Here is a 25,935-nt window from a genome sequence, read left to right as displayed (position 1 = left end):
ATAGACAACACATTATTAAAGGTCTGAAGAAATGTATTATTTATATACACACATAAACAGAATGTGATACATAGAGGCTGATTGTGTGAATATTCATTTCAATTATCCAATCATGTGAAAAGTAAACTCCTACTTATTTAATCTGCACCTCATTGGATAACTGAAGTAAATATTCACACAATTTATTGTGTGAAGATTCCCAGACCTTTAGTAAATAAGCCTCTTACTGTTCGTCCAATTCTTCTCATTCAGCATATAACAGCTTGCAATTGTTTGAAATTTGCCAAGACACCAGATGTCTTCTGTCAGTGACAAAATTCATCCGAAAATCTCTTCATTGACTGCAAACTCAAACCATGCACAGTAACACAGAAATAGTACATTCTGTACAACACGCTGCCCTGACCATACTGCTATGAGCTTCCATATACTGTATATGTACTGTAGGTGAGAGTGCATGTAGTAAAGAGTTAAACATACCTCTTATATAATAAGAAAATGGCTGGTATAGTAGCAATTACATATGGGTTTTTTTTTTTATAACCAAAAGGGCTGTTGTTCTTAAACCACCCTTCATTACCAGGCTATCTTTCAGTGCTGATACTTTGACATAGACAGATAGATAGATAGATAGATAGATAGATAGATAGATAGATAGATATCTCTATCTCAACAGATAGAGCTTGATTTTGTTGTATTTAAAAGAGCTTTGGGCAAACTACTTTAAGGGCCATTTTTGTTTGTTTTTTTCACTATATAAAAAGGATAAAGGCCAACAATTCTGAAAAAAAATTAAAAATTTTGCGTTCTATTAAAATGACAAGACAGTATGAATACCCCAAAAATCACTCTTTTTGGAATTTAGACCCCTTAATCTGATCTCATTTTTTTGCCTCAAATTTAAAAAAATAAAAAAACATGCTGGTATGCATATGCTGGATGGAGGTGACATATACTGTAGGGGTGAATAACAGTATTTGCGTGGATTTTAATAATGTTTCCATTGTTTCTGAACTGCATAGTTGTAAGCTGGTAGTCAGAAAGCTTTCTTTCCTCTCACACACTTTGTTTTACATTTTGCGATGCTGTGATTGGTCACAGCAATCATGTAGTACAGAGCCAATGAGAGTACACTCTCATTGGCTCTGCAGCTTTTGTCTGTAACCCAGTGTCCAATCACAGTACAATGGGCATTCACAGGGATGCAGTTCCCGCTACGTCCGCTCTGAACAACAAGGGAGCACACTGGCCTCATATTTACGTAAAAAAAAAAATATAAATAAATAAATAATAATTTAAAAAAAAATATATATATATATATACATATATATATATATATATACACACACACACACACACACACACACACACACACACCATAATTTTCTGGTGCTGTGGGATTATTACCAACTAAGGTAGGACATCAGAAGACTTTACATTGACTTTTAAGTACTAATCCTTGTGTTGATTTTTTTTTTTACTAAACGTAGGCTTTCAGGCATTATCCAGGCTCAGCATCTACTTCCTAGAAATTCTGGAGTTATGTAAAGTCTAGTTCCTAAGCAATTCTTGGCAGTGTTTACTAATGTCACAGATCCCACTCTCCCACCCCCAAAATACAGCCTCTCACCTTGTGACTTGCAACAAAGTCACAAAGTGCAGTCTGAGTGATCAGTAGGGGAGAGGAGACCGAGGAAATGCATCATCCGCCCTGCAGCACACTGGTGACAAAACTGGTGTCTGTAGTTCAAGAACTGACTTTTAATAAAGGTAGAGCCATTTTGAAAAATTATACTGTTGCAGTGTATTGTGACAGCAAAAATGTATTCATGCAAACTTGTAAAGTACGTACTGTGCTTATAGAAATGCAAGTTCACGCAAAACAAACAAATATACATTGTAGCCAAACAGACATGTTAACAAAAAAACAACATATTTAAAACATACGGTATCTCATAGAAGTCAGTCCACCGCTCACTTTTTTGTAACTATTTTATATCTTTTCATGTGACAACACTAAAGAAATGACACTTTGCTACAAAGTAAAGTAGTGAGTGTACAGCTTGTATAACAGTGTAAATTTGCTGTCCCCTCAAAATAACTCAACACACAGCCATTAATGTCTAAATCGCTAGCAACAAAAGTGAGTACACCCCTAAGTGAAAATGTCCAAACTGGGCCCAATTAGCTATTTTCCCTCCCCGATGTCATGTGACTCGTTTGTGTTACAAGGTCTCAGGTGTGAATGGGGAGCAGGTGTGTTAAATTTGGTGTTATCGCTCTCACGCTCTCATACTGGTCACTGGAAGTTCAACATGGCACCTCATGGCAAAGAACTCTCTGAGGATCTGAAAAAAGAATTGTTGCTCTAAATAAAGATGGCCTAGGCTATAAGAAGATTGCCAAGACCCTGAAACTGAGCTGCAGCACGGTGGCCAAGACCATACAGTGGTTTAACAAGACAGGTTCCACTCAGAACAGGTCTTGCCATGGTCGACCAAAGAAGTTGAGTGCACATGCTCAGCGGCATATCCAGAGATTGTCTCTGGAAAATAGATGTACGAGTGTGGTCAGCATTGCTGCAGAGGTTGAAGGGGGAGAATCAGCCTGTCAGTGCTCAGACCATACGACCCACACTGCATCAAATTGGTCTGCATGGCTGTCGTCCCAGAAGGAAGCCACTTCTAAAGATGATACACAAGAAAGCCTGCAAACAGTTTGCTGAAGACAAGCAGACTAAGGACATGGATTACTGGAACCATGTCCTGTGTTATGATGAGACCAAGTTAAACTTATTTGGTTCAGATGGTGTCAAGCGTGGTGGTGGGAGTGTCATGGTCTGGGGCTGCATGAGTGCTGCAGGCACTAGGTAGATACAGTTCATTGAGGGAACCATGAATGCCAACATGTATTGTGACATACTGAAGCAGAGCATGATCCCCTCCCTTCAGAGATTGGGCCACAGGGCAGTATTCCAACATGATAACGACCCCATACACACCTCCAAGACGACCATTGACTTGCAAAAGAAGCTGAGGGTAAAGGAGATGGACTGCCCAAGCATGTCTCCAGACCTAAACCCTATTGAACATCTGTGGGGCATCCTCAAAATGGAAGGTGGAGATGTGCAAGGTCTCCAAAATCCACCAGCTCCGTGATGTCGTCATGGAGCAGTGGAAGAGGACTCCAGTGACAACCTGTGAAGCTCTGGAGAACTCCATGCCCAAGAGGGTTGAGGCAGTGTTGGAAAATAATGGTGGCCACACAAAATATTGACACTTTGGGCCCAATTTAGACATTTTCACTTAGGGGTGTACTCACTTTTGTTGCCAGCAATTTAGACATTAATGGCTGTGTGTTATTTTGAGGGGACAGCACATTTACACTGTTATACAAGCTGTACACTCACTACTTTACATTGTAGCAAAGTGTCATTTCTTCAGTGTTGTCACATGAAAAGATAGAATAAAATGGTTACAAAAAAGTAAGGGGTGTACTCACTTCTGTGAGATACTGTATATTGTTTATGTCTTTAATTTCCCACATTGTGTGTATACTAAAATACATTCAGTAAACATTTTTTTTCCTATCAACAATATAACAAGTAAAGTTTTGATGTGATTGTCGCATTGTGTGCATTCTCTGCCTATTTCCAGCTCAACAGGAACACTTCAACAATAGGTAAAAATGTCGCTCCCAGAGAGTGGGCACAAACCTATTTTTGAAACACTACAAAATACATCCAGTGCAAACAATAGCATAGACATTTATTCATGTACACAATGTACTCAGATCATGCATGCTAAGCCAAAAGGTCACATCTATCAAACCCTGCAGCATAACAAGCCAGATCAGAAGACAGCTCTGAACCAGAAAAATAAACTCCACTCAAGTTGCCCTGGATCCAAGTGTGCCAGCAAAGCATCATGTGACAAGAAGCTTTTAAAGCTTCCAACAAAAACTGAAAAATCAGCCTAATCTGGATGTAATGGAATATATAAGATTAACCAAATTTCTATAGCCATAAAAAAAAAAAAAAAAAAAAAGGCATGGTGGACTATTTCCAGAGTTTTGTTTAAAAACTCCAGAAATAGCCCACAGGTGGCAAGTGCACAAGTTAATGGATATGAACCAAGCAGTCCTCAAATGGATTGGTTTACAGACTATGTGTAAAGAGCCCATCTGAGTGGTTCTGTACCGCATGACACATCACAGGGCTCACTTTGTGTAAACAGTGAAGTGTATACATGTGTGAGCCCTCCCCTTGGTCTTACAGTGGAGCAAGGGGAAGGGGGAGGAAGTAATGAATTAATGACTTGTGTAGTGAAAAGATTTTAACCCTTTCAACTCCCATACTCCTTTATATAGCTCAGCACCATGCTGTCTCTATTTTATCTATTTACTAACCAACCCCTTCACCTCCTTATCCTGCACATGTAAATATTATCCTCTTCATCTCCATTCTCCCACTGTATGTGACAGCTACATTTAACCCTTTCACCTCCTCCTCTCTGTGTATGGCCTGTACATTTCATGCATTTAGAGAACCATTACCAAGCTTCAGGTTTTAACCCCCTCAATGCCAGTATGTGTCTTCATAAAAAAAAAAAAAAAAATGATTTGAGATGTCCCATGACGGCGAAAACATATTTAGTCTTTTTTCATTCCTATAGTCGAAAATAAAAAAAAAATGGCCTGGTAATGATGAGGTAAATATGGCTAGGACCCAGGGGGTTATGGCATTCATACAGGGCAAATAAATAATAGATGAAGTGCTGTATTTAGCCAAATGGGACAGCAGTCTAATAGCTATGGACCACTTTAGACAGCTTTCAATGACCTTTCCTGAGAAACAAATTGGACAGATTAGGCGTATTCATTCAAGAAAGCTTGTGTGACCAAAGCGTTCTTATTCAGGGCAGAAACCACACCTATAGACATTGTGAGGCAGTAGGAGGATCATGTATGTATGTTTATGACCGATTTCTGAATATTTGCACTGTATACGGGATATCTGAGCAACTTGTCATTTGTTTTGTAATGTTTTCCTATAACTAATTTAAATGCATAATAAAGTGCAAGAAGTCAATTCTCATATTACCATTGCAATAATAATTTGAAGGATAGCCACATGTGAGTCACTGTTTGGTAAAATAACATAATTTAAAATCATCCCATGGAGCCGTGCTTAAATTTCACTACTGCTATGATGATAATGTGCAAAATAATCACATTCTTCTCATTCTTGGCTATGTGCCACACCGAGGTTTAGTTAATTAAGACCAACTCCAATAAAATCACAGCAGCATTAATCAAGAGCCTCGGGTGTGATTAAAAAAACAAAACTTGAGCTAACATTTGGCAACTGGTGAAGTATAACGACTGAATAGATGACAAAACAGCAAGGATTGTAGTTGTTTTATGCAGTACAGCAAGTATTTAAAACACAACGCTGTCTCAAAATTAGAACAACAGGTATTGCTCACTAATATGAATTCATTTACAGCTTTTTATACAGCTACTTATGGATAACTCCACACACACAAGAGCAGGAGAAATTTAAAGTGATTATGAAGGCTGTTTTTTTTTTTTTTTAAACAATGAACATGTCATACTTTCCTGCGGTGTGCAATGGTTTTGCCCACAGCTGCCCCGAACCTCCTCTTCTGGTTCCCTTGCCGGCGCTCTCTGCTCCTCCTCTTCAGTGTCTGCCCCCATAGCAAGCATTTGCTATGGGGCAGACGAGTGGGCTCAATCCCGAGCCAACACATTCTTGGTCCAGCCGCCCCCATGATCTGCTCGCTGTGAAGAGACCACAGATGTCTCACTGAGCAGGCTCAGGTAAGTAAGTATTTAGGGGAGCTGTGGGGTGATGGCTGAACATGAAAGGTTTTGTACCTTAATGCAGAGAATGCATTAAGGTAAAAAAATCTTTAGCCTTTACAACTTTGAAGTCCCAGTTAGTAGTGTAAACCTGATGAGCATTAAACATCTTCGTTTTGTTTATCTCCAATACATGGTGGAATGATGGGACTAGTAGTTTACACATCAAAAAATGCTGGTTCAGCTCACAGGAAGTTGCATTTCTGAGAATATCAACAAACATTTCTTTCACTTGCTGAAAATGTTCTTAGCCTGAAAATAAAACAAATGGACCACCACATTTATGGACTAGTAAGTTACAATATTTTACATTTTTGTTTTTGGATATGCTTTAGGTAATTTTGCATGATACCGGGTTATACACAGATGGTTTTAATGCAGGCTAGTACAGGGTTGCAAAAAGATATGTGCATGGGAGGACTCATTACAGCTGGATAAAACTCTACTGTAAACTGTTGGGTCTGTCTATTCTGAACACAAACATGAAAACAGGCTTCAGGTTTGCTAAAGAATTTTCATTTTCACACAGAACATAGTAAGAAAAATAAACACTCACCGGGAGTAATACTGCTGAATATTAGAGCACCCTAACATAAAGCACTCCCTAACACTTAAAGCCTAACTCTAGGTTTTAGTGAACTTTAAATAATTCATTTGGACCAAGACAGTCCAAAGTACCCTATTTATTTCACTAATACATGCAGCGTGTGTACACTGTATAACCTGTTTGTAGCATCAACTATATAGTATACAGCGCTGTGTTCCCGCGGGGGAACAGGACCTTCTCAGCCATTCACAGGAGGCTCTGTATTTTATGAATAAATACAGGGCTTCCTCTGATTGGCTGAGGCAGAGATTGTGATGACTTCCACCCGCCTCTCCATCTCTTGTATTCATTTATAAAATACAAAGTTTTATGTGAAGGGCTAGGCAAACTATTTTGTTTCAGGAGTGGGACAGGAACTTCCCATCCCACTACGGCCATAGCACAGCACTGTATACTGTAGCGGAGGATACAGTTTATACACTGCACACAGCTGCGGCATCTGTTGGTAAAAGAGTTAGTCTGGTCCAAACAAACCATTTCAAGTTTACTAAAACCTGAAGTTAAGCTTTAAAAGGTACTGGCCAGTGGCCACTACTATGAATTAATTTAGAAAGTGCAGCTTTTTACATAGCTACTTATATGAATACAAGAATATTAGCACAATATAGCACAACTGCAAGTAAGAAAAACCTGATGTGAGAACGAGCACTTGAGTGAATACAATATACGGTAACCATTTTTCTCTCTCTCTTTTTTCTGCACATCTTACTGACTTTTCAGAACTGTGTATTGCATTAATTTTCTTATTTTTTTATTTACGCATATTTTCCCCATACCAGTGTGGATGGATTTTATTGCTTGTCAGGATTTTAATGCTATCTGGGGCTCCATTAGAGAGCTTGCCAGACAGGAAGTGATGTAAAATTTGCAACAAGGATGACAAGGTAGACAGTTGCCTACGCTGGTTGTTTTCGGCATGGGTCAGGAAATGACCTCCAGACTATGGGTCTGGCAGATGCCCAGTGACCAACCGCTATCACTTGGGAAAACTGTTCAAATCACTATTGTTCCCTCCTTGTTAATAAGGCTGTTCTCTGCTAAGCATAATCATACATATTCAGATTAGCAAAGTGCACACATTTATAGGAGGACTGGCCAAAACATGCCAGAGGACAGTTAGATCTTGGTTGTACTAACTCAAACATTGGCAGGCAAGCATTTTCACATTTATATAGGATGCAGCTTAGGCCAATGGTTGTAAATTAAACGTTGGAAACAATGTAAATCTTCTTTGCTGAGTGTTTCATTGATCATCTTTTGTTTAGGTTGCATATGGCTAATGCCCACACTTGATATGTTCAGAAGCCCGCAACCTCGACTTACTATATGCTGATGTATATTATATTGTAGTGGATTGTGATAGACAGTCCACATTCTATTAGATGATCAGTAAAATGACTTTTTTTTAGTCTTGCTACTCTCTGCTTCTTGCTCTCTAAATTCCTTACTCTCTTAAGAAAACAATCAGATATAGGGCAACGGAACAACGATAATTAAGATGGCGCCTTCATCTGGAGTCTCAGCCTAGGTGACTCAATAGAAAAAGTATCTTTTAATGTAAACAACCCCCATAAAAGGGAATGAGTCGTTTGGTGACAATGATTGGAAGATATCAACACGGATGGAAGAACACGCAGGAAACTTAGGGGACTTTTCACCCAATCATCGGATTTGCTTCACCTGCGTCATGAGACTTATAAATGTTACTGTTATTTCCTCAATAAAATAGAAATTAGGAAGTTGGCAAACTGCATTCTGTGCCAGTGTCTTACTTCCACGTGCACATATTCTCACATTAATTAGGCTCACTGGTAGATCACAACAGCTGTGGTCAGTAAGTGATCACATCCAAAACAATATGTGTTAGTTATGTTCTCTTTGGTGGATATCAGAAGAATTTTGTCACATGACAACTCCAAACTTTTGTGATAAGTGATAATATAGCTACAAGCAATAGACACTTGCAAATGGGTATTGATTTAATACTGTGGGTTTTTTTTTTTCCATTTTCAGACTAGCGTTGTTAAGTCTTTTACTCTCAATTCCAATTACTTTTTTCATACTTATAAATTTAGGTAAATATTAAGTCTAACAACCATGCATGAATGATAGGGCACAAAACCGTTGCAATGTAATTTATTAGCTGAAGAAAGCAGTCAAATTTGTTTAATAGCTAATAAAGTCCAGGAAATTACTTTTCTTACACTTTTATTTTGTACTAATAAAGTCTGTAGCCTTGGAGAAGGACAGTGTTCTAGAGTGCATGAAATTCAGTTTGAGAAGAAGTGATTTTTTTTGTAGCTGTACTTGTGAACGTGGGAAGCTTAGCATAAACAATGCTATTGGGGTTTCAATATTGTAAAAAACATGTTTTTTTATAATTAACATGGATATAAGGAGGAGAATAGCAAGATTTTACTTATCCCTATCATTATATGAAGGTCATCCATGCACTCTGGTTTAAAAAAAAACAAAAAAAACGCTGCTGCTAGAGGAGTTTAGCGTTTTGCCTGCAGAAGCAATTAATGTTACCTTATGTGTCCAAGCACATTAGGTAGTCTAGAGGCGTTTTTTTAAGCTCAGTGTTTAGAGGCAGAAAAAAAAAAAAGCCCTTCTGTTTTGCATTTTTGATAGCATTTTTCTGGCAGAAAAAAAAACGCTAACCGCTCCTAAACTTTGCTAAAACATGCTATAAGCTAGGATTTTTTTTTTTTTAAAGTGACACACACGTTATAGTTACCTTCTCTGTGCAGAGTAGTCCCAATCCTCTTATTTTTGGATCCCCCACTGGCGGTCCTGGCTCCTCCCCCCTGCTGAGTGCCCCCAATAGCAAGGCTCCTAAGCCATGTTCTGTGTGTCAATTCACACACACACAGCGGCTCGACCACGCTCCCTGCTCTCTTCTCATTGGCTCAATGGCTGTAATTGCTGTGTGAGCCAATGAAGAGAGAGAGACCCAGGAGAGCTGCTACTCTCATACACATGGTTGGATTGGGTTCAGGTAAGTATAAAGGGGTTGGGTGGCTGCACCCAGGTGGGTTTTTACCTTAATGCATAGAATGCATTAAGGTAAAAATCCTTGAGCCTTTAAAACCACTTTAACTTTTCACTAGGTAATTAGGGCACAATGAGTGCGCTTCAGTGTTCCTTTCTTAAAATGGTAGGCTTTTAAAGTCTATACATACTGACTGAAAAAATAGTGGAGCATCTCTTTATTTCAATAGCTATTCTGTGGGATTGATAAACAACTCTGCCTGAAGTACAGATGAAAAAGAATAAAAATTATGGAACATTAAAAAAATAGATTTTCTATTAAAAATACCCACAGTTAAATATTACAATATTGTAAAATGTATACTTACTGAATATACCCCTAATTTTCCAATTTTTATCTACCCATAAAGTATATACAACAAGTTTAGAAGTGCTAAACAGATGAATTAGACACCTAATCTGAAATAAATTAGAGGGCTTATGCACAACTACATGGAACTTCCCTTAAAAAATGTTGCCTGGGAAAATGTATGTCAAATCAAGCCACCCACTCAAGCAAGGACATTGTCTGTTTCCATCTGTGAACATGTCCCTCAGCCTTTGCATCACTCACTGCTGACCAGAGAATCAGAAGAGGGGTTGGCTTGAGAGTGCTATCTTCCAGCACTGTAATGTGATTAATACCTATTTTTAAAAAAAGATGTCTTGATTCTTGACGACTTTGGTGCGGTGCACTGTGTTTTCTTATCACCCCGCTACATAGTGCATGTCAGCGCTGAGGATCAGTCTTCTGTGACTGTGCACTTGTCATTTTTTACAGCCAAAAACCTCACTATGCCAGCTATTTGAACTTGAAGGAATGATTTTATTAGACTGACAAGGCATCAGGACTTTTTATAGTTTCTATACCGGTAATCTTGCTATACTGTAGGCATATGCTGTCTTTGATTTATCTTAATTGCTGTATACTGTATGTAGCTGATATATAGTGCTGACAGTGGCCACAGCAGTTCATAAAGGAAATAATTTGGGCCAGTTTGGTCTAAACAATCTATTTAATGTGAAAATTAAACACGGTGTTAGGACTCTAACAAAAAGAACTGCTTAACACCCGACCCTCCTGAAGTATTACTGTTATCACTATTACAATTATTTACAAAAATAACTTATTACAAGTTATTACATTATTCTTTTGCCTAAAAACTACTTCAGTTGTCTGCGATCAAATTATTTTTTTGTGCACAATACTGCAGCATGTGCATGGTGCAGTGTGCAATTCCAGCCCACTCTTGGCATCTGTAAGATGCAGAAGATAAAATGGAGCTGGATGCTGGTTTAGTAGAATCTCAGCATGCATGTTCATTAGTGGTCATCCAATGGTCAAAGGGAGAAGACCCCGGGCTGGAAGAAGCCCAGGAGAAGATGTCAGCAGCTGCTGAGTAAAAAAAAGAGGGATTGCAGACCTATTATTAGAGGAGACTAAATTTGTAGAGAAGTCTGACACACAGTGCAAGTATATTTGTACTTTATGGCACATTTAGTTGCTCTTTAACCTAACCACCTCAGAGAGGGTGAGAGGTTTAATCATCACTTGGACAGAAGCTGAGCACCTGCATATTGTCTGGGAATATGATCCAAGGGAGATTCACAGGGATCAATTTGAACACTAATACACAGATATACAGTTGCCAGAAAAAGTATGTGAACCCCTTGGGATTACGTGGAGTTTTGCATGAATTGGGCATAAAATGTGCTCTGAACGTCATCTAAGTTACAAAAATAAAAGAACACAGTCTGCTGAACATAATACTACACAAACATTAGATGTTGACATGGTTTAATTGCACATAACATGTAAACATTCACAGTGCAGGGAGGAAAAAGTATGTGAGGCCCTAGCTTAATGACTTCTCCCAGAGATAATTGGAGCCAGGAGTGAGCCAACCTTGACTCCAATCAGTGTGATGATATTGGATGTGTTGCTGACAGCTGTCCTGCCCTTAAAAAACACACACCTGTTTTGAGTTTACTGGTTTCAAGAAGCACTGTCTGATGTGAACCATGCCTCGCAGAAAAGAGCTCTCAGAAGACCTACGATCAAGAATTGTTGACTTGCATGAAGCTGGAAAGAGTTACAAAAGTATCTCCAAAAGCCTTGATGTTCATGTGTCCACGGTAAGACAGACTGTCTACAAATGGAGAAAGTTTAGCACTGTTGCTACTCTCCCTAGGAGTGGTCGTCCTGTAAAATTGACTGCAAGAGCACAGCACAGAATGCTGCATGAGGTAAAGAAGAATCCCAGAGTGTCAGCTAAAGACCTACAGAAATCTCTGGCACATGCTAACATTTTTTGTTGACACATCTACAATAAGGAAAACATTAAACAAGAATGGAGTACATGGGAGGACACCACGGAGGAAGCCATTGCTGTCCAAAAAGAATACTGCAGTACGTTTGAAGTTTGCAAAAGAGCACCTGGATGTTCCCCAGCACTACTGGCAAAATATACTGTGGACAGATGAAATCAAGATTCAGTTGTTTGGGAAGAACACACAACACTATGTGTGGAGAAAAAAAGGGACAGCACACCAACATCAAAACCTCATCCCCACTGTAAAACATGGCGGAGGGAGCATCATGGTTTGGGGCTGCATTGCTGCCTCAGGGCCTGGACGAATTGTTGTCATTGATGGGAAAATTAATTCCAAAATTTAGCAAGACATTTTGCAGGAAAACCGTACGACCATCTGTCCGCCAACTGAAGCTCCGCAGAGGATGGGTGATGCAACAGGACAATGACCCAAAGCATACAAGTAATTCAACAAAACAATGGCTGCAACAGCACAGAATACGCCTTCTGGAGTGGCCCAGTCAGAGTCCTAACCTCAACCCAATTGAAATGCTGTGGCATGACCTTAAGAGAGCGATTCAAACCAGACATCCCAAGAATATTGCTACACTGAAACAGTTTTGTGAAGAGGAGTGGTCCAAAATGACTCCAGATCGTTGTGCAGGTCTGATCTGCAACTACAGAAAACGTTTGGTTGAGGTTATTGTTGCCAAAGGAGGGTCAACCAGTTATTAAGTCCAAAGGTTCACATGCTTTTTCCTCCCTGCACTGTGAATGTTTACATGTTATGTGCAATTAAACCATGGCAACATCTATTGTTTGTGTAGTATTATGTTCAGCAGACTGTGTTCTTCTATTGTTGTGACTTAGATGACGTTCAGAGCACATTTTATGCCCAATTCATGCAAAACTCCACGTAATCCCAAGGGGTTCACATACTTTTTCTTGCAACAGTATTTTGGCACCACAAAGTGCCTTTGCTCCCGCTCTATGAAATGCTTTAGGGTGAACTCACACTATCCAGTCTGCTGATGGAGCGCTCTGGCAACTGTCCGTTCCCAGATGCAGTAAGGGGCAGTGCTGCATGTCATTTAGCGTATCACACGGCTCTTTCATTTAAAATTTTGTACAAACTTTATGTGCAGCATACACTTCATTCATGGTGGCAATCGTGGCATGGTGGCAATTCATTACATGGCAATGTACAGCACCGCAGCACATTGCACTGGTGTACATTACGTACACCAGTGAATGTGCTGCGGTGCTGTACATTGCCATGTAATTAGGCATGATGTGCTGCATTAAAACAAAACATGTCAGCAACCTATCGCAGCACAACCTTAGGCTGTGTTGCAGTGTGAATGGAACAAATAGGAAACAATTGTTTCCCATGTTTCTTTGCGGTGATCAGTGTTTTACAATGCAGTAAAAACACCTGTCACCGCAGTTATGTGTGTATTCAGCCTTAAATCAGGTCTGGTTCATTTTACACTCATTTGTCTCCAATTTGTAAAAAAGCAAAAAAAAAAAAAAAAGTAACTTTTGATGCTCTGGACACCATACAAAATTTCCATTCCATCTGAATGTCACCAAATATTTTTATATTTTTTTTACTGAAAAGCCGCACAATAATACTCTTTGTTCCCAGAAAATAAGATTTAGAAAAGTGTAGAAGTGGTATAAAATTACATTAGCTCAGATTAGCTTTCCTTCATTTCAGAAATTAAGAAGAGGTAAAACCTAGTAATGTAATTTAATATGCTGCTTTACCAAATGTCCGTAAAAATGCACCATGCAGACAAACTCTATTACAGCCGCACATTTCTCCACCAGTTATTTTATTTGGTGTTTTCAAGTATACACCAAAAGAAAGCAAAAAAATTTCACAATAAATTGACTAACTTGTATTGTCATAAATAATTTCATTTGCTTCTTCAGGATTTCCTAGTTCTAATTGTATTGACTAATGTTTAATTATACAGACTGCCGGACTACTATACAGTATGTGAGGGCTCCTACACACATGTGATCCCATAAGGCAGTGATGATCAAACTTCTTGACATAGGAGCCTCAAGAGTGGCCCCTAATATCACCAAGGGGCCGCACATACATGCAGTAATTAAATGCTACAGAAAGCTCTCAAACATTGCAGACATGCGACAGGAGATAGTCAAAGAGTATGGGCATTCTACAAGTAATGGTCAAACCTTGCCGACATGCTATAGAAGTTGTGGAGACTGGAAGCATATTATACAAGACTGCTAGAGATCACTGCCGTTACAGCCTCTATTTGTGCTCCTTACAGCCCCCTTGCTAGGACCTAGATCACCTGCTGGCGACACTGTGGTTCCTAAGCTGAAGGATGCAGTTCCGATAGCCACCAGCGGGTGTCTCCCAGCAGCTAGCAGATCTCAGTAATTAGGCTCCACCTGATGCTGGCTGTTGGGAAGGTATATAACCCTGCCCATGATTTTCATCAACGTTTCAGTGTTTTGCCTGTTAGCCACATACTTGATTTCTGATAATCCTAATCCTGACCCCTTTCTTATCCTGTTACCCCATCTCTGTTCCCCTTGAGCTCAGTCTCATTCCTCGTTATGCCCAGTTTATCCGTGCTTCCCCTTTGCTTGCATATAATGTTGTATAGTGTGCTAGTTAGGTTTTCTGTCACTTTTTTTCACTTATACTGTTCACATATAATTTCACATTTGCCTTATATATGGTTTGCTATTGTTGGATGGGGTTTTGTTTCACTATTAATAACTCTTACTTTGATCATACTCAGTCTGATTCCATTTTCCCCGACTACAGCTACGCTGCTCTGGTCATCCCTGCTGGATGTCTGCATTTGCTATCCCTTACACCCCTTAATAATTATTTGATATTTCTCTCAGCAAGGTCCATTATAAAAGATCAGAGTGGAAAACATGTAACAGGAAAAAAAGGAGGAGTGAAAAATAAAACTAGCCATTTAACTAATAGAACCCAGTCTAAAGAATATTTTACATTTACTGGCATTAGGAAGCACAAGGCAAGGCAAAATAGACTGTTTTCAGGGGCATCAAAGGCCACAAAAAATGTCAACAGGTTACAAGTTGAGCAGCAGGGATATAAGGGATGAGGGTTTGTGCACAGAGCATTTTGTGTATCTGTTTATACAAAGTATATGGACCCACATGACATCATCCACATGGGAGGGCTACTTTAACAAACCAGAAAAAATGAGCTGCAATTCCAGTTTTCAGTTGTGTTTCTATGGGAAAAATTGGATACTGTCATGTTGGACAGTGAGGAAGGCACATACAGGGCCCAGGCACCCCTCACAAACAAGGGTAACAATGTTTCATAATAGTAACCAGTAGTTGCATATCTTATTCATTGCAAATGCACCGATGCCAAATCCACCTAGGAGTGTTTTATCACCATCTCTCTAACAGGGGACTACTTTGGTTTAAAGCTGAACTCAAAGCAAAAAGGTAAAAACAGGGCTGATATACATACTGTATATTTGAACTATTCAACCTAACAAAAGATTTAGAATTATGTATAAAAGCTCTGGAACCGTACACAACTTCCAAATGGTAAAATCAACTATTGCTTAGCACAAGTAAAGACACTAAGTCCAGGTTCCTCCCTCTAACATATAAGGGAGAGTCCTGGGTGGAGTGTCTGTGCTTGTGCTGAACAATAAAGTTGTTTTTACTCTTTAGAAGTTCAGAGCTTTACTGAATTTTAAGTGAAAGGAACTGAGCCCAGTGGGGTGAGCACTTGTGAGGTGGCACTGAAGATTGTAGAGCTCCTAAGAGCAGCTTCATCTTTTGTGAGTAACATATTGATAACTATGTGCAGACAATCTTGGTATAGAGTCACCCCTGCCAGAATGCAGAGCCAGCTGACCTTCACTGCAGCAGCACCACAGTTTGACCAAAAACATTTCAAGAGCATATTCATTGCATAGTAAAGAGCAGCTGCACACTGATAAATCATCACTCTGCTCTCTCCTCCTGTCAGTATGTTTACATGTACACTGCTGCAGAGCCGAATAGGTTCAGTGAGCTGCATCTATAGACACACACAGCTTATCCCCGCCCCCTCCTCTCATGGTTTGACTTTCAGCAACAAAGAGCCAATGGCTCCCGCTACTATCAGCCAAGCATGTAAGAGCCTGGAGTAAGGGAGAGAAGAACAGAAGCTGGGCACTGCGCTGGATTGATAGAGGACTCAGGTAAGTGGCAGGGAGGGGGGCTGGGGGCACGGGTATTGGAAGGTTTTTATCTTAACACAGAGAATGCATTAAGGTAAATTACTTTTGCCTTTACAACCACTTTAAAAACATTTCCCTCTCTAGTTCACCTATTTTAAGAACATGCTTTTATAATTTTACAATTTAATAAAATTAATATATGTACATGTGTTACCTGCTGGGTTTTTTTGCCTGGAATTTAGTTACTTAAATTTTACAATCTAACAAGACAAAAAACAGGTGGATAATACGAATAAAACAAAAGTAATATGCAAAATACCCCATAGCATCCAAAAAAAAAGTCTGTTAGCAATGGGTTTTTACTGAGTTTTGCTCACTATAACAGCTGTGCATGGTTGTGAAAATAAGTGGCCATTTGCTTTGTTTTTTTTTTTTAGTAACACTGTACAAGATAAATCAAACATTGATGTTACCAGCTACTAATTTCATTCCTGCTATGTTTGGTGTTTCCTGACCTTGAGTAGAAACACAATAACAGGAATATGATTTTCTACTATGCACTTTTTTACATGGGGATCCATTCTGCTGTGATAGGATGCCAACATCTCTGAAAACATGTTCCAGCAAAACAGAAAACCCTAATTATTTCCTGAATTATTTTTGATATATAGAGCATTTGGTAGCTGTAGGCCTAACGCTAAAAGCACATTATATAATGCAATCTGTTAAATGGTTCATTGACAGATGTATTCAATGAAATTGTTTAGAAATGGAAAACAACTAGAGTGATAAAATACCCCAGAGCTTTTCATGACCTAGAAAAGCATAATGGCCATCCAGCAGAAGGGGTATAGTACAGCAATAAACAATTATTAGAACTAGATAAACCCTTTCCTATTTGTAAAGTGTCAGCGCTAGGGAATCACAGTCACTTGATACAAGCAATTTAAAATAAATGACGAGGCACAAAAAAAAAAAAAACACTTGAAAAGTCAAATCTCAATAGGTTAACAAAATCATTAGCTCCTAATGTCTCTCTACAGCAAGGAAATTCCCCTACAGCAGTTTGAGGATTCCCCACTTTCACAAGGCCAGAGAGAAAGTGTGGCCTACATTGTACAGTGGATATAAAATGTCTACACACCTTTGTTAAAATATCAGGTTTCTGTGATGTAAAAAAAAATTAAACAAAGATAATTCATTTCAGATTTTTTTCCACCTTTAATGTGACCTATAAACTGAACAAAAATAATGTGGTTGCATAAGTGTGCACACCCTCTTATAACTGGGGATGTAGCTGTGTTCAGGATTTCAGCAATCACATTCAAAATCATGTTAAATAGGAGTCAGTACACACCTGCCATCATTTAAAGTGCCTCTGATTAACTCCAAATAAAATTCAGCTGTTCTATTAGGTCTTTACTGACATTTTCTTACTCGCATCCTACAGCAAAGGCCATGGCCCACAGAGAGCTCTCAAAGCATCAGAGAGATCTCGTTGTTAAAAGGTATGTCAGAAGAACGGTACAAAAGAATTTCCAAGACATTAGATATACCATGAAACAAAGTGAAGACAGTCATCATCAATAGAGAAAATATGGCGCAACAGTGACATTACCAAGAACTGAACGTCCCTCCAAAATTGATGAAAAAACGAGAAGAAAACTGGTCTGGGAGGCTGCCAAGAGGCCTACAGCAACATTAATGCGCTGCAGGAATATCTGGCAAGTACTGGCTGTGTAGTACATGTGACAACAATCTCCCGCATTCTTCATATGTCTGGGCTATGGGGTAGAGTTGCAAGACGGAAGCCTTTTCTTATGAAGAAAAACATAAAAGTCTGGCTAAATTTTGCAAAAACACATCTGATGTCTCCCAAAAGCATGTGGGAAAATGTGTTATGGTCTAATGAAACCAAGGTTGAACTTTTTGGCCATAATTCCAGCAGATATGTTTGGCGCAAAAACACTGTGCATCACCAAAAGAACACCATACCCACAGTGAAGCATGGTGGTGGCAGCATCATGCTTTGGAGCAGTTTTTCTTCAGCTGGAACTGGGACTTTAGTCAAGGTAGAGGGAATTATGAGCAGTTCCAAACACCAGTCAATATTGGCACAAAACCTTCAGGCTTCTACTAGAAAGCTGAACACAAAGAGGAGCTTCATCGTTTAGAATACCAACGACTTAAAGCATACATCCAAATCAACAAAGGAATGGCTTCTCCAGAAAAAGATTATAGTTTTGGAATGGCCCAGCCAGAGCCCAGGCCTGAATCCAATCGAAAATCTGTGGGGTGATCTGAAGACGGCTGTACACAGGAGACTCCCTTGCAATTTGACAGATTTGGAGTGTTTGTGCAAGGAAGAGAGGGCAAATATTGTCAAGTATATGCCATGCTGATAGACTACTACCCAAAAAGACTGAGTGCTGTAATAAAATTAAAAGATGCTTCAACAAAGTACTAGTTTAAGAATGTGCACACTTATGCAACCGTATTATTTTAGTTTTTTATTTTTACTTCCCTCCAAGATTTTAGTTTGTTGTTCAACTGAGTTATACAGTTTATAGGTTACATTAAAAGGTGAAACATTTTTACATCACAGAAACCTGACATTTTAAACAGGGGTGTATAGAGTTTTTATATCCACTGTTCTTGCAGCAACTGGATTTGTAACAGTGAGGTAGTTGAGCAAAGCTGGGAATTCCAGTGGTGATATAACCACTAAGTGGGCATCCTGAGAGATGAATTAAAATAATGTAGAATTCACGTTATCAGCATCAGTAAAACTGGTATATTAACTTTAAGAGGAAGAAGCCTTTATAGTAAAAAATAATATTTTGTAATAATTAGGCCGGATTCACACGGGCATTGTCAAACCTGCATTTAGATGACATTTCTAAATGCATGCATGTCATGTTTTTTCGATGGTGCAATTCACGCTGTGTACACGTGCATTTAGGTGCAGTCAGTTTAGCTGAACTTAGAGAAAATAGAGTTCTGTGCATCCAGGATCCGATTAGACACTTTAAATGAGGCTAAACTACTGAAAGTGGAACTTTCTTCAGAAAATTAGGACTTGCTAGATCACTTCAAGCTGGCCCCTTTTGCAGATATATTTAAACATTAAAAATAAGTGCCTACGTTGTTCAAAAGCCAGTAGTACTGTATGATTCTGCACTATACATGTTCAATTGCTCTCTATTTTTAAGGCACTGTGCCAAAAGCGTAGAGACCGACAGCCTAAAGATTTGCTGCTTCAGCAAAATGAGCTCTGGGCTTCAGCAAAATGGCAGCCTCCGGCAAGCAGTGAGAACGAAGCTGGAAACAATTTGCATTACACACTCATTTTCTTAGCATAATTATTAATGTATTAAAGTGGCATGTTATGTATGTTTCTTGCTAAAGAACATTATTTTTTATCAAGTTGTTATAGGTAAAGTTCAGTTTTAAAGTGGAAACATCTGAACGCAGGCAAAAAAATGGAAAGTTGTTTATACTTTCCAGATGCCTTCTCCTGCATTTAGAAAAGCTAATCACAGGAGTGCCAATGTGAATGAGGCTTTATTGGTAAAATTATAACATATAAATGTCCAAGTACAATATGTGAAAAAAACAAAAACTGAACACACAAAACAACACGTTGTATTGAAAATGGACGGCTATTGATTCCTGTCCCGCTCTGTAATACTTTCCAATATGCCCAAACCCTGTAGTCAGCATGAAAACATCATCCCAAATCTACATTCCATTTGAAATTTATTAAATGAGAAATAACCCTTTACAATAGGATTAGTTAATGTATAATAATTCCAATTTACAACCTACAGGAGGTTATTCTAAAAATAAGTTGTGAAATGCTGTATGCCATATATTCCATAGGTTAGATTAATAAATGGATCCCAGACCTGTACTTGTATACTCTAGATTTACAGCCAAGTATTAGAAATAAAGTCACCTACAATAATGTCACACCCACAGATTAAAAGGGTAACGACCAAAAACAAGACATTTTCACAGATGACAAATATTTATGAAGATTTAAATGACGGTCTACACATGAGTGTGTGTGTGTAATTACTGTACCTGCCAAGAATCAGTCAGCCAATGCACTTAAGAGTGGTGCATATATTTTGGAGTACTTCTGCTATCAGTGGAAGCACTTGTTTGACTTTGTAAATGTCTGCAGGCTACTGAATAATTTATTCCTTTTTTTCTTTAGATAAAATTCGGTTTGCTATGCACAGTGTCCTAACTGGACACTCTGCACAGCAATTAAAGAACTGGACAGCAATTATAAAAGCCAGACTGTCAGGTTTTTAGAAATATTAGTTACAGCACTTTCAGCAATCTTGTGTATGTTCTACAGAAAAGAAAGGTCATCCTGAGATGGCACATAATTAATACCAAGGTTTGTTTTACAGATCTGCTTTCTTACCTCCCAGTTTTAGTCGTGTATGTGGCCAGGTGACCATGGTCTGCCCAGCTGTGCACGGTCTCTGTCATTCCATGCTCTTGGAACACGGGCTGTAGGTCTTTGATAATGGCATTTCCGTCAGCTAAAACGTGAGATATTAAAAAAAAAAAAAAGTATCATGCATAAAATGTTACAAACTTTTGGATACAGTGGAAAAAAATTGACACAAAAGATACTAAAAGTCCTAATTCGTCTGGGAGAGTGGATGCTTTGAGGAGTTGAGCAAGCTACAAGGTTTTGATGATTGGTTTTCTAGTGGGGTGCAATTCATCTATCAATTGTTTACGCAAGATCAATTAAGATCCTTTCAGGGCCTGCAGCATGAGTTTGATATTTCCCCTCACAGATTTTTTCAATTACCACCAAATATGCCACGCCCTTTTAGCAAAGACCAAATTATCTTACATGAGGCTGATCCCCACACCTCTTATGGACTTCCTTGCCTCTGCCATGGACAGGAAGGGTCTTATTTCCTCGCTCTATAGGTTGTGGTTGGATAAATCCCTGTTCAAACTTTGTATCCCTGGTAAGATGGGGTGGGAAAAAATATTTTTGGGAGCTTGATGAGGAGACATGGAAGGATGCACTGGAGCAGGTTTAACCAGTATCCTTTTCGTCTACGCAAATTTAATCTAAATTATTTGTAATGCACAGGGTATATAGAACGCTGGTGAACCTCCATTAGTGGAACCATTAGGTGAGTCCTGATTGCCTTAGATGCTAGCGCTCGACTGCACATGTTCTGGCACTGCCCCAAGTGGGCTGCTATTGGCACCTTATTATTGATACTATAAAGAAGTTATTCCAGGTAAATTTGAATAACGATCCCTTGACACGTGTGTTAGGATTTTTACACCGCAGGTCAGAACCTCTATTACCAGATTGTTATTCCTGGTGCGTAAATGTATTGCCTCCAAGTGGCTTCTTCCCTTAACATTTGAGGACTGGTGTACTCAGGTTACTTCTACCCTTCTAGAAGAGTGTCATATTGAAACACTATGGGATCCATGGCTGCAGACCCCAGACCTTCCTCCACTGGCTCTAAAGTCCTTATGAATTTTTCAGTGTTAATACTACAAAGGAAATGCATTGCTCCTGACTTTGTCTATCTATACGAAACCACTAAGTGTATGTATCCAACAGACATATATATGTATAGCAGAAATGCATGGATTTAAAGGCCAGTTCTAGTTGTGAAATGTTCTTGTTCTTTGGTTAAGATTGTGGCTCTTTGTTCAGGTACACTTGTTATGGTTTACACAACTAAATGTCGCTGTGCTTGGCATTCCCCGGGGAGAGAGTAGTACTTAGTATACCCTTAGGATTGCTAGCTTAATGGGATTGACATTTTCTCATATTGGAAGTGACTGTACTTATGTAATATTATGTTGGTGTATACTGCTGATGAATAGATTGCAGTGGCAATGTATGCTGTAATCTAATGTTTTTATTATTAAAAAAAAAAAAAATACCTAATTTGTACGCGCAAGGTTGGCTGCTTTCAAAGCTCTCCAGTGTCCATATACAGTATATTCACAATTGGTATTTAGTTATCGGCAGACACCAGTGTACCTAAAAAGGCCATTCTAAAAGTTGAATCTTAAAGCTTGTCCGAGAGTTCAGAAAAAAGGGGACAGAGAGGTGAATTTACACTCTGCAGAGCTCAGTGAGGAGAGCTCCGAGAGCGGATTGGATTTACATATTTATTACATATTCACATCAGTTCCTGCCCTCAGCGAGCATACAATCTAAGGCCCATAACTCAATCATACATACATATACTAGGGCCAATTAACCTACCAGCATGAGGATAATGCAGGAAAACTAAAAACACTGTGCTAGGAAAAGAACAGAACTTTTATTAACTATTATCCATGACACACTAACAGAGTTATTTCAAATCATGAGGTCCTGTTACTAGACAACACATCCAACTATTCAACAGTCCAAATAGAAGACTATTTGTCTGGTTATGACAGAAAGCAAATTTTCATAATTACACATAACAGTTAAGGATATTTATTAGAAAAAAAAGAGCATTCTAAACACCCATGACACAAAATGAATAGCAAGAAATGTAACATTTCCAAACATTCTAGCCAGATATACCTTTAAGCCCCTTTCACACGGAGAGAATTCCGTACCGATCAACAGGGGATTAGTTCACAGATCTGCTGGTCACAGCAGAGTGGGTGGAAGACACATCTGTGTCCATTCAGTTTCTGTAGATATGGACAGAGCCCGCTCGGCTTTGTAAGTTGTGATTAGTATTTTGAATTTTATACGTTGGGTTAGTGGAAGCCAGTGAAGGGATTGGCAGAGAGGGGCAGCAGTCAATGATCGCTTGGTAAGGTATAGGAGTCTAGCAGCAGCATTCATAATAGACTGAAGGGGGGATAACCTGTGTAACGGTAGACCAGTGAGGAGGGAGTTGCAGTAATCCAGGCGGGATAAGACCAAGGTGTGGATAAGTTGTTTTGTGGTGTCATTGGTCAGAAAGGGGTGGAATTTGGAGATGTTCTGGAGGTTGAGGCGGCAGGATTTAGCCAGTGAGTGGATGTGGGGCCCAAAGGAGAGGTCAGAGTCTAGGATTACGTCTAGCACCCTGGCATGAGGGGAAGGACCAATGGTTGTGCTGTTGATCTTAATGGTAAAGTCATGAGTGGGGGACCAGGGAGGAGGAAATATTACAAACTCAGTTTTTGAAAGATTGGGTTTAAGGTAGTGATGTGACATCCATGCTGATATGTCGCTTAGTAGATTTGTGATACGTGAGAAGATTGAGGGGGTGAGCTGGGGAGCGGAGAGATAGATCTGGGTGAAATCAGCATAGAGGTGGTATTGGAAGCCATGGGAGGTCATCAGTTGGCCCAGGGAGGAGGTATAGAGAGAGAAAAGGAATATTGCAACACCCACCATTTTATTCTCCAGGGCCTCTGGTTAAGAAATATGTTTCGGGGGTTCTAAGTAACTGTCTAGCAAAAAAATTTTAGATTTTTATATATATGTGAGAAATATCAGATTATATTTAAGTATAATATATTTAAAGCAGAACACCAGTTAATTTTTTTTTTACCATGCAGTAGGGCTGTGACCCCACTGCATGGATCAGCTGCTCATTTTTTTTTCTAGGAGTGAGGACTAAGCTCATAGTCACCTGTCCTGCGTGTGAAAACCATGCTCCCCCAAGGTCCAGCGGTGAACTGTTTCCTTCTGTGGAGTGTGCTGATGTCAGGAACAGTCCATTTATAAGACCGCAGGGGAGCAGGAGCCAAAAGGACCAGCCTTGTGCGGGCAGGATAGGAGGGTCAGGTGAATATATCTTTAGTGTCCCCTCCCCTAAAACAAAACAAGCATTTAACCCGTGCAGTGCCGGCACAACCCCACTGCACAGGCAAATTAAAGAGAAAAAAAAATTCCCAGATTTCTGCTTTAAAGGCAGCCAGAGATTAATCGAATCTTGGCTGGTTCAACAGGGACCAGCTGAGATTCAATCAATCTATGGGCAGTCTGGTTGAACTGACGTTGAGACAATCGATCGACTTCAGTACGACCAGCCTGTCCGATTTGCCCCGTCAACTGTAAATGCTATTATTGTGAAGTAAAAGCTTGAAAGGGCAATATCAGCTCAGCTATAAAGCAAACTCACAGAGCACGGCTATCAATGCTGAAATGCACAGCACACAATAAATCACCTATTCTCTGTTGCATCTTTTGGAAACTGCTTCCAGAAACAACTTCACTACAAGAACTGTGCATCAGATTTTTGGATAAATAAAGTATAAATGATCCTCAGACTACAAAAGAATTAAACTGTGTGTGGCCAATAAAGCCATTACGTGGAAAAGGGTACGGCACTCCTATGTAGATTTGGCCAGCCTTACTTTCTCCCAGACTTGGCATCAAGCACTTTGTTTCTCTTCCAAGATACAGTGTATAACAAGACTTTACTTGCTTAAGAGAACTTGAATCCAAATAAATTTGAGCCTCAGACCAGTCATTGCTAAATCTGGAGGCAAGTATTAGTATAAATTTGGGAAACTGTGGGAGACCATGAATTAAACCTTTTACATTTCATCAGTAATTTACATGGGCTGTTGCGATTTACAGTGTGGTATTGAACTCAGCCAGCTAACACTAATCGTGTAAAAGAAAAACCATTCTCAATATGACAATGTGTACCATTTAAATGAACATCAGGTTTTTGCAGGGCAGGCACACACGCATACAGTGCTCAGCATAAATGAGTACACTACAACAGATTTGTCAGAAAACCTTTACTTTCCTTTCAGAGTCAACATTGTTTATGGGACGCTATACTAGTAAATACTCCCACAAATGTGGGCCAGTGATTGCAAGCAAGATTTGTTAATTTGCACACACAAAAATGTATATATTCCTAACAAATGTATTCAAGACCATGTTGCAAAAATGAACACACCTCAATGAAAGTCTTAGGAGCAAAGCTAAATTTTGACAACAAAATCCTAATTAACCACTTATTTTATTTATTTTAATTATTACAGGTACTTATATAGAGCCGTCAATTTACGCAGCACTTTACATTTATATTGTACACTCACCTCAGTCCCTAACCCTCAAGGGGTGTACAATCTAAAGTCCTTAACTTACACTTATACATACACATACTAGGGCCAATATAGACAGGAGCCAATTAACCTACCAGCATGTCTTTGGAGTGTGGGAGGAAACCGGAGTCCCCGGAGGAAACCCACACAGGCACTGGGAGAACATCCAAACTCCAGGCAGGTGGTTGATTCTAACCCACGACCCTAGTACTGCCAGGCGGAAGTGCTAACCATTTAGCCACTGTGCTGCCTACTACTTTCCCTCCTGAGGATTTAACCCCCCCCCCGACCAGGCCATTCTTGCGTTATGGCTCTGTATTACTTTAACTGACAATTGTGCGGTCATGCAACACTGCATCCAAATTAATTTTTTTTTCCCACAAATTGAGCTTTCTTTCGGTGGTATTTGATCTGTGCATTTTTTATTTTTTGTACTATAAAAAAAAAAAAAAGTCTGACAATTTTGAAAAGAAAAAAAAAATATATTTTTGACTTTTTGTGATTAAACATTCCAGTAAAGAAAATTTTAAAAATCAAATTTTGTCATAAATTTAAGCCAAAATGTATTCTGCTATATGTCTTTACTAGAAAAAAAACAAAATCACAATAAGTGTAAATTAATTGGTTTACATGAAAGTTATAGTGTTTACAAATGGTGGTATATATACTGGGATTTTTTTTTTTTTACTAGTAATGGCGATGATCAGCGACTTATAGCGGGACTGCGGTGGATATTCTGGCACTAGGGGGAACTGACTTGGTGTCACTGACAGCCCCAGTGACACCAATACAGTGATCAGTGCCAAAAAGAAGCACCGACACTGTACTA

At 39.2% G+C, this 25,935-nt stretch overlaps 1 protein-coding gene across 4 annotated transcripts in view; it reads right to left on the bottom strand.

Annotated features, from left to right (window-relative positions):
- The window catches only part of SMS (spermine synthase), a 220,255-nt gene that overhangs the window by 148,043 nt on the left and 46,277 nt on the right, over positions 1 to 25,935 (bottom strand). For all 4 annotated transcript variants that reach the window (XM_089656059.1, XM_089656058.1, XM_089656061.1 and 1 more), the window contains exon 2: positions 20,479 to 20,599. In XM_089656059.1, the coding sequence (XP_089512185.1) occupies positions 20,479 to 20,599 (121 nt within the window). The remainder of the gene's footprint in view (positions 1 to 20,478; positions 20,600 to 25,935) is intronic.

This window comes from Staurois parvus, unplaced genomic scaffold (assembly GCF_062004578.1).
Source record: "Staurois parvus isolate SC_StPar_1 unplaced genomic scaffold, SC_StPar_1.0 ptg000884l, whole genome shotgun sequence".
NCBI lineage: Eukaryota > Metazoa > Chordata > Amphibia > Anura > Ranidae > Staurois > Staurois parvus.
This window is presented reverse-complemented; position numbering and strand designations above follow the sequence as displayed.